General features: G+C 30.6%; 1 protein-coding gene across 1 annotated transcript in view; it reads left to right on the top strand.

Moving 5' to 3' along the window:
• Positions 1-445: 445 nt before the first annotated feature.
• LOC123669010 (Krueppel-like factor luna) overlaps positions 446-20,402 on the top strand; it is a 78,614-nt gene continuing 58,657 nt past the window's right edge. Inside the window, exon 1 of the mRNA XM_045602686.1 lies at positions 446-656. Within this exon, the coding sequence (XP_045458642.1) occupies positions 555-656 (102 nt within the window). The 5' untranslated portion in view covers positions 446-554. The remainder of the gene's footprint in view (positions 657-20,402) is intronic.

Below are 20,402 nucleotides of genomic sequence, written 5' to 3'. Positions count from 1 at the left end.
CTTTCACTGGCAGATAGCGGATATAATAAGAAGTAACTTAGACTACTTTTATTTTAGAAATTTATTTATTTTATAACTTTGCGAACTGAACAATAACTTTTTTGTTATATTACACGCGGAAGAAGTTGCGGGTACGGCTAGTGTGTAAATAAAGTGCATTCCATACACGTGTCTTGATAACTCCACTAGTTATTAGACTGCATAAACTTTAAATATGCCACAAGTCACGAACGATAAACACTGTTGTTTCAAAGTTTCTTAACTTATTAATTTTCAAACTGCAGCAATCAACTTATGTTCTTTATATTCATATACTACTCGTATCATATCTTTCAGTAAGATTTGTCAAGACAATATCCTTAACGATAAAAAAAGAGAAAGCTATAGTTCGTTTTCTCTATTCGTTACTTGTCTATGTTCGAGGATACTCGCGGGGAATGTGGTAGGAGGGGAACGAGGCGCGGGACGCTAGCAAATCAGTCGTGCGCGTTCTGCCGCGATTGGGTCACGTGTGTTGTGTCAAAAAATTTCGTTCGCCGTCACATGTAAGCGCGATGGATGTTCTTCCTAGCGGTAACCTATTCCGCGAGTTGCAGGATGTCACCGACACCGGTTATTTCGAATGGAAGTTGTCACTCGAAGACTACTGGCAACAGGTAAGTGGTGCTGCGCGATCACTGTAACCCCTATGGCATGCTATGCAAGCGAGCGAGCTGGCGCATTATTGTTTAACAATTTCGAGTCTTCAATGTAGGGTGGTGTCGCGCTTGCGTGAGCCCTCGCGGTCGATTTTCAACGGATCTTCAATCTAAACCGACAAATTTCTTTTGGGAACGTAATGATTGTGGATGAGGAGAAATTAATTTTTTAATTCAATTGCGTCGAAGGTTGTCGCTGTGCGCTGTACATCAACGCGCGTTTCACTAGTTCTGGTCGTGCTTACGCCATAACTAAAAATATCCTAGCGATGTTTTAAGATTTATAGTTGTAACAGATTTAAAAATATTTATAAAATAATCTAGTTTAATTTCTTACATAGTTACTATTTAAATAAAGTTGAAATTATTTCGAAAAAGTTTTAAAACTTTTAAGAACGATGAGTAAAACTGATACAGAAGTGAAGAAATCGGTATAATAAAAATATAAACATTGTAAAATTGTGTTGCTTGAAAATGTTTAAAGTATTGTAAATTGAGATAAATGTTTTTATAGTGGAAGAAAAAAAAACGATCTTTTAATACAAATGTATAATTATAAATAATAGGCTAGATTTAATCTTATCGTTTGTGAATTTTTCTTACTACTTTCTTCAAATAAGTTGTGTTTGGAACAAAATATTTATTATTTTAAATTTTCAGTTTACTATAATATTCTTTTTATTAAAATTAATATTATTTTATTTTTATGATTTAGTTTTAATTTTAAATAAATAATAAACTATACTCATTATTATTTGGCACCTTACTATTCTTTCATTTCATAATATTTATTAAAAAACCCTTTAATATATTGAACATATTTTTAAGTATAAGCTTTTTTTGTTTGTAGTATACGACTAAGAACTCAATAATCCTTTAATGTTAAATGACTATTTACCTCTTGACATAATATAATTTATCATAAAATGTCGTGATGACCCATTGAAATTATCAACGAAAAATTTAATATGTAATTAATTCACTATACTTAGTCAAATAAGTCGCAACTTCTTAGTTTGATCCTAAAAGTATATCTATATAGTATAGTACCTACTTTATTATCTGTGAGATTTATAAGATTATAAAAAATATAATTTATTTGTATGTGTACAAAATTTTTCTTTCTTTTTTTGAACACATTTAAAAACAAATATACAGAAAAATTATGAAAGCAAATTCTAAAAATAAACATTACAAAAACGAAAGTTCGTGAGAATGGATTGTTATAATTTCACAGTAAAACTATGGAAAAGTTAATACTAGTAAGTAACGCGCCTAGTTGTAGTCAGTGATTATAAGAGCATTGTTATTTCAAAATGCCTATGAAAACGGGACTGATGCGTTTAAAGCTGCGGTGTCAAACAATTTTGTATGTAAACAAGAGTGAAACTATCATATAAACGTCTCTCAATTAAATTTACTTTCGCTACCTGTAAATTCATTTATCGACATATGAATGAACCATTTAAGGAAAAACCATGCAATTTGAGGCATGTTTCAATACAATATCAGACAATATCTGATCGCGAGTCGTTTTTTATGACTGAATGTTGGTGTGTTCATTTTTAGGTTTATTCTAAATCGATATTCGATGCTCGTTAATAGGTTTATCTCTGTGGCAAGGTCGTTGAATTTTTCTACGAAATATTAAAAAATATATATTAAAAATCTTACTAGTAAATTATCCGCTGTCTTCTGACCGTTTAGGTAGCTACTAGCTTTATAAAAGAGATTAATTAAATTGCTAGGCATGTATGTAGATTCTGTTTTTTTTTCCAATAAAATTAAAATTCTGATCGAAAAATTATTCTGTCTACACGATAATATATTTTTTAATATTTATTAATTTATAATATATCTTTTGTGCTATAGAGCTATTAGGTATTTACTGATCAATATTTGTAATGATTTGAATTTGTAATGATACCTAAAATATTCATATAAAATACAATTTGGCGATGTGTTAAAACCAACAACAGATATCACACATTGATAAAGCTATCAATTAATATTAAGATAACATCACGGGGTGCTCTGTTTATTTGAGATAAAATACGGTCACATTTACGGTACCTAATCGGTTATAATTAATATTACAAAAATACAAAAAAAGACAAAACAATTAATTTCGATAAATTAATCATGTTATTTTTCATTTTAATGGCTCGTATAAACCCATTTATATATATTTACTCATCTTAATACTTTTAATTCTTGTAAGGCCTTGAGGTAGGTGAGTGAAGAATTTTAAATGAGTTAGGACAGAGTAACTAAGGTAGGGCACAGCAGGAAATTTCCTGCTCAAAAAATGGAGCAGCTCGACTGGGGTAGTACCTTGATCGCAGTTCCTGTTGGTGATAAAGGTGACCAGAGCTCCAGAGGGGAATTGCGGATAGGGCGACGCGCTTGCGATGTTTCTGGTGTTGCAGAAGTCAATAAGATACGGTAGTAATCGCTTATCATCAGATGAGCAGTACGCTTGCTTGCTGACTTAGTTATATATGTTCGTTTCTATATAATACAGGATTATTATTATATATTTTGTTAATTTTAAAACCATATGTTCTGAAAAGTTCTTGAACTTACTCGTTCTTGATATAACTCTACAAACAACCATTCTAGGAGAATTCTAATTTAATTCAAGCTTGGGAGAATTCTAATTAAAAAAAAATTAAGTACTCTTATCTACTAATCGTTTCAAATCAACAATTTTTTAATATGAAATATATTTTGACATGAGAAAGACTTCATAATAAAAAAGCATGTGTGATGAAGATGTGTAAAAATTTTTACCTATTTCTTTACTTTAACGACTATTATTATTGAAGATGACACTAATAATGTATTTTGCCTTATTTTTCTTACCACCCACTTCTAATGTATTCATTGAGTAGATTTAAGTATATTTTTAGTAATAAACATCTCGCTTTTCAGAAGAGCTGAGTTTCTGAAGCAATTTTGTGAATAACATCTATAAAACTATAACGAAGCTTGACCTAGGTACAGAAATTAAAATTGAATAGATGAATGAAGTCTTTCATACTACCTCAGAAACACGAGTAAATGAGCAAATGCAATAACCGAACAATATTAAGGCCGGTTGTATAAATTAACATCATTACGATAATCAACCATATGAACAATCTTAGAATCTTGATGGTTACTTATGCAATTTTTAATGTTTGTTCTGTTTTAAGCAAGTACTCACATACTGACATAAATAAATCGAATGAACAAGAGTGCACGTTTGCAAAACATTAAGAAATAAAATTTGATAAAATTGTCGAGCTGAATTCAATGATTGAACAAGATAGATATAGTTAGATTAACACAATGGTTGCTAACAGAGCATACAATAAAAATTATTCAGTAATATACGTACATTTGTTTTGATGAGTAATTGCTACTATTATTTTAAGCAACTCCAATAACTTTAATATCATTAAATAAGCAAAACAGACGCAACAAAAAATTAGGAGATATAAAAAAATAAATAAAATAATAAACACAAATTATAAGTTCCTTTAAAAGACAAGACATTTTTTTTATATATATATTTGGCAATACAATCAGAAAATATATCAATATTATGATGTTTACGTGCCTAATTGTACGTTCTGAAAATTAATGAAAACGAAAAAAAAAAAAATTATATACATATAGGTAAAGACACAATTTTCTAATATATTTTCTTTTGAATCATGAGAAAATCCATTTCTCCATCCATTTTTAATATTGCATATTAATATATCTATAATAAATGATACCACATTTTTTTAAATCTAGGTCATGCATTTACTATTGTGTGCACTTAATAGACATTTTAAAATGACTCATCAAATAGTAACATTTTTATTCCGTTTAAAAATGTAGTTTAAAATGTTGATCTAGGAATATTTTATATTTATGTATCAAATCTAAACGTACCGTTTAACAATATATTTTACCTAATATCTACCGGTACTGTACTTAATTTCAAGATATCGATAATTTAGATTGTTGAATGATTAGGATTTAGAGTTGCATCTGACAAACATCATTCCGACAAGAAGATAACCCATTATTCCTACAATACAATGATTAACGTTAATTTGGAACAATTAACGGCTCGACGCATGAGTCAAAGAAGGGAGCACGTTGTAAAGTAGGTACTGTTAAGTATCAAGATTTTTTGTTTTAAACTTATATATTCGTTATATATCGTACGCTTCAGCCTGTAATATCCCACTGCTGGGCATGCAACAGCCACAAACCGATGCTATGACCGTTGTGCCAACGCTATATATATATAGCGTCGGCATAAAACTGTCGGAACACTGTAATAAATAGAAATATTAAATCTCTCGTCTATAAGTCTATAAATGGAAGCCTATAAATGGAAAAATCATCTAAGATATAAAATTATTTAATAAATAAATTTAAGTAATTTATAATAAACAGCTGTTAATGCGTGTTAAGAAAGAAACGAAGAAATTGTTATATTTTATCGACCTCTTGACGCATCGTCTTCTTTTTAATTTAGTTTATCGACATTTTGAAATAGTTTAAAAAATAAATTTAGTAAATATATCAATTTTATGCGACAATAATTATATTTTGTATTTTGATTTACCTGTCATTTGTGCTGATAAGTCATTGAATTTGTAGTATAATGATTTAAACGTTTAACCTAAAGGCATAGCATAGTCAAAGCGAGTTTCGAAATCCTTTGACCTAACGTAAGCATCCATTCATTGCTTAGAGTGCATATTAGTATCTATAAAGGACATGGTAAACTCAGAAATTCAAGCTTATTAAGTTTGGCTTCAAATAGTTAAATCTGCTTTTGCTACTAGTGGACCGGACCTACTTCAAATCAAATTGTGACCGAAACCTGAACACTTCGAAACGCTAACTAGATTAAAGTCGACGGAATATTTTAAATTTAATTCTGGTAGGGCCCAGCAAGAACTACATTGTTCAAAATCTGGAGCAGCCCAACTGGGGAAGTACCTCGACCTTACAGAAGATCACAGCTAAATAATAATGTATGAGTTCATGGAGAGGGTTGGGGTAGGATCTTGTGATGCTTGTAGTGTATCGATAGGCTGGCTACCTTACCTTCAGGTTAGCTTTACGCTTGTTTGTCGATCTAGTTGTTTAAAAAAATAAATATTAAATGGCTGTTATAAGCTAATAGGACATGACAGATTGTTCTCAGGAATTTGTTTAATTAATTACGCTCCGTAAGTTTACCTCCGTATGTTTTATCTTTTATATTTACGAATCTTTGACAATAGAAATCTATTAAATAATAATAAAAAAAGTCATTAGCATCAATGAGAAGTATGCCCAAGAAAATATAAATAAATAAATAAGTATTAAATAAGCAATATTACTTGTTAAGAATGTTTTTAAATTTATAAATATATCATTTATATGTAGAGTTTTTTTACAGAACGCTATTTATAGTATCCTGAGCCGATTAGTAAAAGAGAACGCGAGAAAAGCCGCATGGCGCGTAGGCAGTCAATTATCGCAATGTTTTAATACAAAACGTAAAATCAGCTGATTGCAGCACATAACACTCGTACCGCCTTATCAATCAGTATGTTTGATAAAGAGATAAGTATGTATATTCATATTTTCGAGGTATTGTTAAGTCGATAAACGATTCCCTTTTATGTAATATTCATCATATTTCGTAAAAAGTATTTTGCTATTTTTTAATACGATATAGTTATCCTATTTTAGACTAATGTTCAAAATTGTATCAGTAACAACTAGTGCATAACTCGTAATCTAATTTATATACTATTGAGATTTTAAAAGTAATCGGTAGTTTTGTTTATGTTTTGTAGTCTAATTTTAAATGTACCTATAGTATTACTCGTACTAGCTGCCCACACTAACGTTGTTTTGGCATATATGTTATTAACCCCCTTAATCTCCCCCTTATAACTTAGGGGTATGAAATATAGTTGTTCGTCGATTTCAGACCTACCCGATATGCACATAAAATTTCATAAAAATTAGCCCAGCCGTTTCGGAGGAGTATTTTAACTAACATTGCGACACGAGAATTTTATATATGTATAAGATTATAATCAAAAATTGATTTTCCTTTATTCTACTTTTTAATGCTTATGTCAGGTCCCTTTTGGAATATAGATCTAGAGTTTGGAGGCTGATTTACAAAACACATATAAAAAAAATCGAAAAAATGCAATCAACATTTTAAAAACATTTGCGATTTAGAGGTGCGTATTCCGACCAGTCGAACAATGAAGTTCTAGCGAGTTTCATCCCGTTAAATATGCGTAGAAGCTTGAGGAACCAATAATTTCTTTACGAAATTGTCCATAACCTTATTGACTCTTAATTCTTTTTAATAAAATTTTATTTCAATTTCCCCACTGAATTTTGAAATTGAATCACTGAGAGAGGAGTTTAGAAAAATCAACATCTTGACCTTTGCATCGCAGTATATCTATGTAAATATAATGTATAAATAGGCAAACGTAAAAAAGGCATTTGTTTATTTGTCGTAGTGATCGACACGCCTCAAATAATGTAACACTCAGAAACGACCACAAATTAACATTTCCTAAATGCCGGTACAGTCGTTCATTTAAAGTAATGTCTAGTTTAATATATAACAATATTTCGGCTGCGGTTCAATCTCTGCGATTTGAGAAGTTTAAAAAATATTAATCGGACACTATGTAGTAAAGCATATTGTAACATCCATGAATACATTAATGATGAAAAGGCATGGGATTGAATGAAGCTCGATCATTCTATGTCTATAACCCGCTCTGTAAATAAATATATTCGTAGTTAGTTACAAACGTTGTGTGCAGGTGGCATGTGGTCATTTTTGCAGACACGATTGACTGTCTCGTGTCTAGATCATTTCATAGCCATATAGTTGCGTTTCTTGTCTTGAATATTACTTTAAATTTTAAATGGGTAAGTACTGAGATTTACACGAGAAATATTAATTCATTTACTGTAATACTTAATAAGTTCGCTGATATAACAGGAAGGTGATGTCTACCGAGATACTAGGATTTAATGTGCACTAAATATTGTGACTAAGTTGAGGTTTCTGGATAACATTGGGTATTTTTATTTCATTTCATTTCTAATTTCTACAGATACTTATCATATTTCTGTATTCGAAGTAATGTGCTCAATATTTTATCAAATCGTGGATAAAAACAAAGCATTATCATTGTTTGGTTGCTGTTGTTTAATCACAAAGTGACAGGCATTATAGTCATCACAATATAATAGGCCCATTTTGGCATTAAAGAAATAGCCTAGAATGTAACTTGGAACGAAACTGTAAGATACAATAAAATAATTATTCATTACATTAAATGTTTACATTTTTGGGTGCGTTAAATAATATGATAGATTATAGTGGAGTATTCTTTTTGCGCTTACTTTATAATTAAAATGCAATTTCTAATTATTACGAAACATGTCAAAAACAGTTACGTTCTAAGTCTTTTTTAAAAAATACTAGTATTGTAACTAATTCATTACTGAATTTCACCAGCTTCTTTCGATTTTAATAGTAATTAAATATCGTTTGTTTAATTATCGTGTGTGAGTGATCTTTACTGAAAAGAAAGTGCTTTGCGCTGATAGCCGTAAATAAAATTTTGAATTGGCTAATAAACCGCGATAAAACCCGAAAAAGTTCTTTCATTATAGTGAGTAAAATTTATGTAAACATTTGAAAATAATATAAAAAAAAATATATTATGAAGACAAATTGACCTTTTGTACCATTGTATTATTTCAAATTACCTACTTACAATATTAAAGCTTAAGTTAAATTTTCTAATCAAAATTTTAATCCTATGCCCTTTTACATTACAGAATCAAATCGCTCAAATACTCATACAAACTTGAATCGATAAAAAATGTCAAAACGGGCTTATTAAATTGTAATGACTATAACCTGCGTACTATAAAGTTCGATGGGCAGATTAAAAATGAACGTCCATACTCGCAAGCGTGACACGTCATTCGCAGCAACAGAAAAAGAAAATAGTTTGACAAGTTTGACACCTAACGTAATTGAAGTTTGACCTTTTCAATATTTATCAGGTGAAATGGTTCTTACCATAAATTGATATACATTTAGTGTCAGTGATTACGTTATCATACAATAAATTGCTGAATAATCCAATATGTCATTTGATTCGATTGATTCATTCGTAGATAAGTCCTGTAAACTTTAAGTAATTTGGGCAAACAGTGATAATAGCGTTTACTTATAGAAAACCTCAATTTATTAAACATCGCCTTATATTAATGATGTCGAAAAAAAAAATTAAACATTCTGTAATTGCTATTCTTAAAATTAAAATTATAAAACTTTTTCTTATTTATCCATTATAAAATAATAATAATAATAATAATCGCTATTTCCCATTACTATTCAATGAAGCACAGAGAGGGCTTCATAACTTGTTTGTAAAATGTAAAAGTGAGGTTTTTTGTAACTGGTTTTTAAGTTATAGGGCTCCAGTATTCTGTCGTAATCAAGATATAAGAGAAGTAGCTTTTGTTCACTATTTATGAATACCAACATCAAATTTGTCGTTATATTGGGTAATGATTTCAGTGATTTTACCTTGTTATATATTACATTTAATTATTGATTGATTGTACTTTACATCTTGTGGTGAGAAAATGGTTCAAGTGTTGGGTGTATTTTGGAAGTTCTTACATTCTAGTTTTAACTTTTGTATTAGACCTTAGCTCCAAGCAGCTTTGATGCTTATTGCACATTCCTTAATGATTTATGAGCGTGTCGAGTAAGAAAATAAATATTTAGGGGTAACGGCGCTAACCTTGGCCGTATAATACACACATAATCTATGAAAAATATTGAAATAAAATGCAATGAAAATATTTGTTGCTTGGGTTAGGATTGCGTTTAACGCATGTCAATAAAAGATCTTTGTTTAAATCCTATGTTATTAAACACTAGCTATGCACCGCAGTCCTACATTCGTGAATTTGAGGAAAAAACACTATAGCCTGCCTCGGTAAATGGACTATCCAACACAAAAATCACTTTTGAAGTCGATATAGTTCCTGTGATTAGCAGGTTCAAACAAACAAAATTTTCAGCTTTATAATGTTGGTATTGATATGATTGCTTGATATAAATAGCTTTTTAACCGACTTCCAAAAAAGGAGGAGGTTCTCAATTCGACTATTTTTTTTTTTTTTTTTAATGTATGTTACATCAGAACTTTTGACTGAGTGGAGCGATTTCGACAAATTTTCTTTTAATCGAAAGGTGGTGTGTGCCAATTGGTCCTATTTAAATTTATTTGAGATCTAACAACTACTTTTCGAGCTATATCTAATAATGCGTTTTTACTTGACGCTTTTTTCGTCGACCTACGTTGTATTATACCGCATAACTTTCTACTGGATGTACCGATTTTGATAATTCTTTTTTTTGTTGGAAAGGAGATATCCCAAGCTTAGTACCTTGATAAGGAAATCAGGATCTGATGATGGGATCCTAGAGAAATCGAGGGAAACTTGAAAATCCGCAATAACTTTTTACTGGGTGTACCGATTTTGATAATTCTTTTTTTGTAGGAAAGAAAATATTGCTAGTTTAGTACCATCATAAGGAAACCAGGATCTGATGATGGGATCCCAGAGAAATCGAGGGAACTTCTTGAAAATCCGCAATAACTTTTTACTGGGTGTACCGATTTTAATAATTTTTAATTTGATCGAAAGCTGATGTTTGTCATGTGGTCACATATAAATTTTATTGAGATCTGATTACTACTTTTTGACTAATCTTTGATAACGCGCAGTTACTTGACTATTTTTTCGTCGATCTACGTTGTATTACTCGTCGATGTAATTGAAGTGGGTTTTTTTTCGTTTGCGAGCAAACACAATTATTAGTATTTGCATTAAAACTGTATTTTAAGAATAAGATTATTTAATCCGTACAAGCCGGGAAGGGCGGCTAATAGTTTTTAAATGTATGGTGGGTATGTTGTCTGTATCAGGAACTGTGATAAATATTATCAACTGTCCGTGACCGTGAGGATATTACGATTACAGACACATTGATGAATCAGTGTTATGTTTATATTAGAAACACATATTTTAACATAAGTAGTGTCAAAATGTACATTTGCGTGTAAACATTTGTGTGATTGTAAGAGACAGACTAGGTAAAAACTGTTTTAAGTTGACTTGTAATCACATAAAACACAGGTACCTAAATTCAAGATCAATTTTTAAATAAAAATTCTAATTGAATGATTTCGTAATAAAAATTATATGATATGGATCTTGCATTGACTTCGCGCTGTGTATTTGACACGTCAATTGATGCTGACACCTTACACTTATATACAGTCATGTTCATTTTCACAAATCTTATTGTTGAGAATGTTTATTACAGTATTTTAATATCGCGTTAAATAAGCCGAGTTGATAAAAATTAAATTATACTTTATTGGCGTGGAAATTGTAACGTTTTATTATAGTTCCGATTTTTTTAAACTAACGAACAATAGAATATAAATATTGGTTTTAAATATTTTTTTTTTACATATGTGATTTTAATATAAAGTTTAGAATAGGATAGTTCAAGAAGAAAATGTAGGAAAATAAAAATAAATGTGGTTAACCTCTGAGCAACTACTGAAATGGGAATTTTCAGCAACTCCAAGGGCGTTGATCCATTGACTTGGTCTAACTATACATACGCTTACGAATTTTTTTCAGAGGTAGATATTTATTACAACAAAACTCCATAACTCTTTGAAGCACATAATATAATATAGAAACAAAATATTTCAATATACAAAATAATAATTATTAACAATGGCTTGATTACTGCTTATTTCCTTATTTTGCGTTTATAAATATAATTATTGAAATATTCAGTTGTAATGATGGACTTTTGAAGTCTCCTTCAATTGATATCATTAACTTTAACGCTTGGTAGCGTTCTCGTGCAGTGATTCATCGTGATTGTTATTATAGTAATATGAGTATTGTAATGAGTCATTTACAATTGACGGAAAGATGCAGTTTGATTGTATAAGAATGAGACGACATTCAGGTGGAAGCATCTGAGAAAACTAATTTAATCATAAGTTCGTTTCTAAATGTGGGTATAAGAAAGTTGATAATTTACAGTTCGACTTGTTTGCAAATGCGGCTTGAGAATGAGAGGAAAAGATTACCCGCACTACGGCTAATGACTCACATTTTAAATCAACGGGATTATACATGAAATAAGTTGTTTATTTTTAACAATTAACTGGGAACATGGCGACACATTCAACGCCAAAATGAAGCAAAATCGCTGTTATTTGTTTATATTAATTGTTTATTATTTGGTTTGTTTTCGGACATGGCTTGTCTTTACAATGTTGAACCTAAGTAAACAAGCTATGCGTGGGTCGTCAAAGAAACGGACAAGACATTTAACCACTGGGAAACTTTATGTATAAAGTAAGACAGTTAAATCGAAGTTTTTTAAGTTTACATTTATTTCACTTTTTTTTCATCTATAACATAATTATTACACGGTCATCTGTTTCTACGGTAAGCAAGATAATAATATGCTTGTGTTATAGGTAACAGCCGACTGATATAGCTACATATTTTTTATTTTCGATAAATACATAGAAATAATGCTTATATATAAATAAATACATACATATATCACACCCAGAGTCGAGGCGGGAATCGAACCTTTAACTCCCAGAGCAGAAAGCACTGCAAACTGCGCCAACGGGTTAATCAAACACAATTACAAAGCAACTATAACCTTTGTACCTACTTTTTAAAGGTATTTCAAATTACAATTTATCGAAAACTCGGTCTGTCTATTCTGTCCTGCAAAAGAATGTTTAATCGGATCATATTAACAGGCCGTGTATCGAAGCAGATTGCAGCGTATGGCAGCGGAGAATACCTGCTGACGCTCATACCAAGAAGATAATCGAGGACAGGCATCGTAGCTGCAACCGAACAACATCGTCGTCATCGTCGACGACACATGGCGCATGAGAATCGTCGTGCGAGTTTAATTAAAGAAGCTTTGCAACCTCTCTCACTCACTTCAACCTATCGCAGTCCACAGCTGGGTATAGGCCTCCACAAGTTCGCGCCAAAAATGAAGTGAACTAATGTGTTTTGTCCATAGTCATCACGCTGGGGCGGGTTGGTGACCGCAGGGCTGGCTTCGTTGCACCGACGAAGACGCTGTTACCCGTCTTCGGCATGTGTATTTGGAGTCGGCTTTAACAGTTCCAAGTTGGTAGTGGAACTGTGTTATCCCTTATTCGCCTTTTGCGACTCCCACGGGGAAAGAGATGGTGGCTATATTCTTTACTGCCGTAACCACACAGCAATCTCAAAACTTCGTTTTACATAATTCGTACAACTTTTTGTTACTTGCCCTTAAAGAACTCTGCGAGATAAATATTTGTGTTTTTGATGAAATATTATTGTGTTGTTACCGTTACGTTGAAGTAGATAGGCCATGATAGTCGAGATTAGGAAAATTGAACCATTGAGCTAACTCCCACTTCTACGCGGTCCCCTGTCAGACCTCATAGGAGATGACGTAAATTATTATAAGTAACTATGAAAAAATCAGAACATGAGTATATCAATTAAAAATATATACGGTCGAATTGAGTAACCTCCTCCTTTTTTTGAAGTCGGTTAAAAAGGGTGAGCTTTGCAGTACAATACCTAGGGTGGCTAAAACGATAGCAATCAGATTTTTTGATAACTTTCATTTCTCGTTCACACAACTACCTACTCTTACGTATTATATATATTTCCACGTATCAAACGAATGAAGTCAGTAGTGATTCACTCGAGGAAAACTTTAAAAATAATTGCAGTTTTAGCAGTGATTGCTTTCATAACTATTTTACTTGTTTTAAAATATAGTAAAGTAAAACCTAGCTGATGTTATCAATTCTTTAAAAAAAATTTATTATCTTTTGAATCGCTACACTCGGTTGTACTTGTTTCAACGTGTATGCTTTAAAAGTTGGGTAATCTTTCCCAAAAATGACATGGTTCAAAAACAAATATTTTTCTCGTCGTCTAATCTGGTATCAGAGTGCAAAGTATTATGAATTTTCAATTATTATTTTTTCTGTATCAAATGCTTTTACAATGTGCATTTTTAAAACCTCCAATATTTCGAAAATAATATACACGAATCCGATAGTTTAAGCTTAAATTGATAATAACAAAAGAAAAGAAAAATATGAAGAAGAAAAAATGTTATAATAATGATATACAATACGGGTAAACGAATTCAGGAATACTCTTTTGTAATATCTTTCTATCGTATACACGATGTATATATCTGTATATATCTTTGTCCTGAGCAATAGTTTCGCTCATTATCATCACTTCCTCATTACTGTGACTGTAAAATTATCCCTCTATAAATTTCCGATAATTTAGTGCATTATGGTTACGATATTAATCACGACGGTACTTGCAAATAAAATTTTATTAATTTTATCGTAATACCTATTCTTAAAATAAGTCTCTTGTACCAAATTATTGATGAAATAAGCCTGAAATATCTATAAAATATCTTTTTTATTCGCGTCGTTTACCTACTGCTGCCATTCATTGCGTATACATAAAAACTTCATATGTCTTAATTTGTTGACAGTAGTATTAGGGGCGAGTATATGTCGATAGATCAAAGAGACACGCTTTTCTTCAAAACCTTAAAAGAAAATAAAAATTCTAAGAAATAGGTAAAATATTTTAGCTTTTTTTACATTTACTCTGAAATTCTCAGATGGAGTAATATACATGTTTTAGTAATGTTACTTCGCGTGTGTAATGCCATATTTGTAATTGCAAAACGATACAATGTCCATGCACTTATCCTTACCACGTTATTCATTGAATTGATCGAGTTCCGTTCCGATATTTGACCCCACTTATTAAGTTAACTATCCCCCGGTTTTTAAACGTAATAAGCCCGTATTGAAATTGATTTAGGTATTCCTTAGTCAAAAATATTTGAAAAGGTATATAAATCCTATTCTTAATAAATATACTATTGTAAAAATATCCTTAATTTTTTTTAGGTACATATATGGAACAGGAAAACACTATTTAAAATTACATACTTTATTGTCTTTGTATGTTAATTATATTCTATTACGCTATAATGACCAGCGTCTAAAAACCCTGAAAATAACAAATGTTTCACCGTTCCACCGCGTCCATATTCAATAGTTTTGATACAGCCGTCTCTGTGGACTACAAAAGTGAAATCTGGATACAATTCACCGATGCAGTGTAGTTCCACGTGGCCCGCATATTCACCGTCTCTCGACATTAAATTACGATAATCCCATTGATCTCGTATGGTCACACCGTACGATCTATCGCCGATGATGAAATCCTTATAACGATGCCAGTTGTTGACAACTCGGTCCACTACTCTCAATCTAATTTCTCTGTGTCTTTCCTGTGTTCCGAACAAGCAGTACGACACCGATCTAAAGAGACAGTTTCCGTCACCTCTGATAGTTATAAGACGTCGAGACATTTTCTCTTCGCTGGTTTGACCTTATCAAGTTTGTTCGTCTTTTTACTATTGATTTCTCTGTCGCAATTTATCGATAAAAAGTGCATTCACTATCGTTGCGAGGTTAGTGACATCATGTTTTAAATTTTCAGTTTTATTTTACTGTTGAATAAAATAGTTATCTGTTTCATGGATAATGTTTATAAATTTAGTTTCATAAACAATTGGAAATAAAAAAATAAAAAAAATAAAAATTGTACATTATGCTCTTGGATTTTTGATAGACGTCATTTTTAATTTTTGTTTTATCACGTTGAATAAAATTGAGCTTGACAACCTCATTAGAGTCTCGCAATAAGATTCAGATTCGCACGATTCATTGAAAATGAGTCACGGCTACAACAAAGTGTAAATATATCGGTATATATGTAATTATGCAGAGAGTTCTAGTATTTAACATATAACAATTTAATAAATAAATAAATATCTTTCACATGTCATACACACTGTCGTCTGTTCCTTAGATAAGCAACTTAATGCTTGTGTTAAAGGTAACAGATGACTGATATAATCCTTTTTTTTCGATAAATAAATACAAATAATGCATACGTATAGAAATAAATAAGTGCAGATATCGTAGCCAGACTCGGTCCGGGAATCGAACCCACAACGGCCACAACCACCGGAGCAGAAAGCCTACACACTGCGCCAACGGCCTAGTCAAATGTATTAAAATTATTTCAAATATTATATTAAGTCATTGACATACATTCATAAAAGATGCATCATAGTTTTAACGAATACGTAATATATAATAATAGAATATTATATAATAATAGAATATATAATTATAGAATTGATTTATAGTATAGGCGATAAACATAGATACGAGTATTTAATGAAATATTCGCTTTTATCAACGTTCATTTCGATTCGTTAGATTATTACATCTGTAAATAAAAAAAATATTTTGTAATGGAAGAATCACTTTAATCTAATAACTGTGTGATGTATACGTATGTGACCTAAATATAATAGCGAAAGTAAATCTTTCTGCTTTTGTTTTTGCGGGCATGATCGCTTACAGATTACAGTTTTCGTTAATTTATTGGAATAGATAAAAATGTAGAGTATAATTTTTTTTGTGTAAATAAAATTTATGGAGATTAAATATGATCTGAATATCATAAAACATTCGAAATAAGATTAAGAATTTAAAATTAAAACTTTGACCATGTAAATTGAAACTTTGAACATATAAATTGTGTTAATAGTTTGAAATTTAAATTATTATTTTTGAAGTTAGAATATTGTTATTTTTCTTATGTTAGTTCAAATGTGCTTTAAAGTATTAAATAGATAAGTAAAAAAAAATCAGGAAATATTGTAGATGTTAATTTAAGAAGAAAATGTACATTTTAATATTAAGTATGTACAAACTTATTTTGCAAACAATAAATTAATAAACTTCCTTTAACTGTAATCAAAGTATGATTAACCAACGTGAACGATCACTTGTTGGTTTTAATATATGGTACGAAGAATATTTTTTATTACGTGTTTACACTTCTGTGTTTAATTACAGCAACGCTTGTCGCACTACACTTTTAAATTCGATTTTGATTAAATTCATTAAATACAGAAAGTATAGGTATATTTTTTTTTATTGCCTTATTTAAATTTTTTTACTTTATATGCCAATAAATCCCATTGGTACGTAATCGATACTTGTAAAAATGAAAGCTGCTATTGTGGTATCCCTAGAAGAATGGATAACAACGTTTCAGCCTGTAATATCCTACTGCTGGGCATAGGCCTCTTTTCCCATGAAGGAGAAAGATCACAGCTTAATCCACCGCGCTGCTCCAATGCGTGTTGGCGGATAACATACTGATTAAATTTAAAGTTCTTTTGGACCAAGATCAGTTGGCAGGTAGGGACTAAAAGAAAAAACTCGAAGAAGAAACATATTGCATTGGAGAAACCACAAGAATACCTAGGTACCTTACCTGTAGTAGTAAAATTGAGTTACATGAATTTTGATTGAATTCATAGCAGATGCCTATTATTCTGTAAGCAGGTTGTTGGAATATCTAAACCAAGTAATAAATTATGATATAATTAATTATTATTATATTGCATGTATCGGTTTGTATACATAACATACATAAAACATTTAAATATCCATGGAATGTAAACAAAGACTAAGGTTCCTTTATCTAAAACTGTACTTGGGTTAAGTGCGCACCTTACATTCCTATTCCTAGTTTAAGCGGTTTGACAATTAGCTGGAACGTTTTGTGCGACAAACATGTTTTCATTTACTTTGATGTTTCAAACAGAATACAAAACTAGAAGAGATAAAGTTAATCTTTGCCGTTGGTGCTGTAATCGGATTGTCGTCAGATTATTTTAATTGATTCTCTAGGCAGTCGTTTCTCGTTTGAAAACGAACTTAAAAAAAGGATCTCCTTTTTTCTCGGCTTCAAACCATACATCCGATTATTCCAATTTTTCTGTCATATCTACGTCGTGATCACTAAATACGTTGTTAATCGATTTTAAACTGTTAAAAATGATGTGTAAATTTGATCATTTTATATGAATCATATAATATCAAATATTTTTTTTTATTTTACATACTAGCGACCCGCTCCCGCTTCGCACGGGTATAAAATATAATTATAGCCTATGTCATTCACTGAAAAAATGATTAAAATCGATCCAGTAGTTTTGATTTATTCATTACTGCCCATGGCCCGCACGCGTTAACTTAGAATAAAAGCCGGCCGGAACTGCCGCAAACGCTACGTACCGCGATTTTTAAATCTGTAATATCTTCGAAAATATTGATTTAAATCATATGCTGTAAAGGGCCATATAGATCTATATTAAATAAAAAACATATTTAAGGTATTTAATTGGATAAGGATTAATGCTGTATTGGTTAAAATCGCTTCGAAAATTAGCCATTATTTGTCGTAAAAAGTAAGTGACAAAAAAATGTTATTGTGGGATATCCATAAGAGATAGGTATATACCATCGCGGAGTTTTCTGTAGACCTTTTCAATTTGTACAATATTTAGTACATTATTTTGATAAATCTCGTAGGGTTCAGCCTGCGTTTGCAATTTAAGCGAAAAAAATAATAATTATTTACGACATAACATTAGAAAACTCAAAAATAACAGTATTTCTCCACTATTTAATGGATGTTATTATACATATAAACCTTCCTCTTGAATCAGTCTATCTATTAAAAAGAACCGCATCAAAATCCGTTGCGTAGTTTTAAAGATTTAAGCGTACATACATATGCAGGGACAGAGAAAGCGACTTTGTTTTATACTATGTAGTGATAACGATGAAATGATTTTAAAATAATAAGTCGTAAATATAAATATAAACGTATTAATATTATCAACATTTTTATAATGAGAAAACATTTTAATGTCACTTTCGTTACTAAGAATTTTTTACCTCGGTAAATAATAATTATGATACAAATGTAGACATCAGAAACGTACAGAATTATTTATTATGTTCTGTATATATGTTCGTTTGTTATGACATAAGAAACGCATCAGCGACCTAAGTGTCAAATAAAACGTGAACTAGATATGCGTGTATGCTATTATTTTGTACATCTTAAGTTTCGTTATACTTCATTTAGATACTCGCATATGGAGAAAAGGCCAAGCCTTGGGATATTTACGAGCTGATTTAGTTATATTGGCCTGCGGACTGATTAATATAAGTTGAATTTTTCGTTATAAATATAATTAATGTTAGTTTATTGCTCATGCAAATGTCTTCTCAATTCTTAACTAGAGTAAGTTACGTTATATGGTTATATATACATAATTATTTTATTATTACCGTTTCTAAAATTAACACCGAACGTAATAGTAGTAGTATTTATCGTGGTTTAAGACAAATAAGTTCGAGTGACAACACGGTAAATAAGTTCAGTGTGAACTCAGAAAATCGATCCTTGACCCCTTTACCGACCTCACCCCAACCCAGACTTGGTGTACGTTTATACCCAACGGTGTAGAGTTGGCGGAAGGCGATATTATCAACCTAGTTCTTCAAAGGAAAATAAATCGTATTGTTATAGTAAAAAAAACAATAGTACCTTGACATTTGTTTCTTCTATGTCCGTGTACTATGTACCATAATATGGTAAAAAGATGAATTGTAAAAGCTTGAAAACAATCGACAAATGTTAAATAATTCTTATCGGTTAATGGATTAATTATGGCGTGAAAGATTCTATATAATGACGATTATGAGAAAATGGCCGATAAAAGAAAATAGAAAGGAGAATCTGTAGTATCGACACATGATAATTTATTAAAAAAATAATATGTACTACCAAAATAAAATAAATTCAAATACGTACAAGTAACAAAAAAAAAAATCTTATCGATTGTAATACAATGTCAGTAATTAGTAAATCGGACCTTTTTTTTAATTTTAATTCAAATTCGTTTTATTAATTTTTCTCTCCTTGTGGATGCATGCAACACAATGAATATGACACTCGAGAAAACTATTCACACCTAAATGATGAGCGCATGACCTCTTAAGTCTGAAAGGAATGTCAGCTAAATGCTGGGACCCTTCATAACTTGATAAATTTTAATACAAAAGAACAAGATAATTATATTCGAATGTTATTTCTTTGTGATACGATAGTTAAAAAGTACTACAAATACCGTGAATACGTTACGTTACTAGAATAAATATTTGTTTTTTGCAATAAACCGATTATTTGTAATTAAGCCTATATTTTATGCTTTTTTAAAATTAATTAAAATGCGATATAAAATTACTAATAACAATTATTATTATTATTAGATTCTATATTTGTTTTTCGCAATACACCGATTAATTTTGTTTTATTTCATTTAGTAAAAGGAATTAAAAATGAAATTCCTTTTTGTTTTGCGGTCAACTGTGTAAACATTTTTACATTTTAATATAATACTTTTTTTATTTGAAAAAATATTAGATAGCGTGCGGGTTATCAGCTTAGAATATAACCCAAAAAAGTAACATTATTATTTATAATGAGTTAATTATTATTATTTATTATTTTTGATCTCAAATATTTAAT

This window comes from Melitaea cinxia, chromosome Z (genome assembly GCF_905220565.1).
Source record: "Melitaea cinxia chromosome Z, ilMelCinx1.1, whole genome shotgun sequence".
In the NCBI taxonomy this organism is placed as follows: domain Eukaryota; kingdom Metazoa; phylum Arthropoda; class Insecta; order Lepidoptera; family Nymphalidae; genus Melitaea; species Melitaea cinxia.
This window is presented reverse-complemented; position numbering and strand designations above follow the sequence as displayed.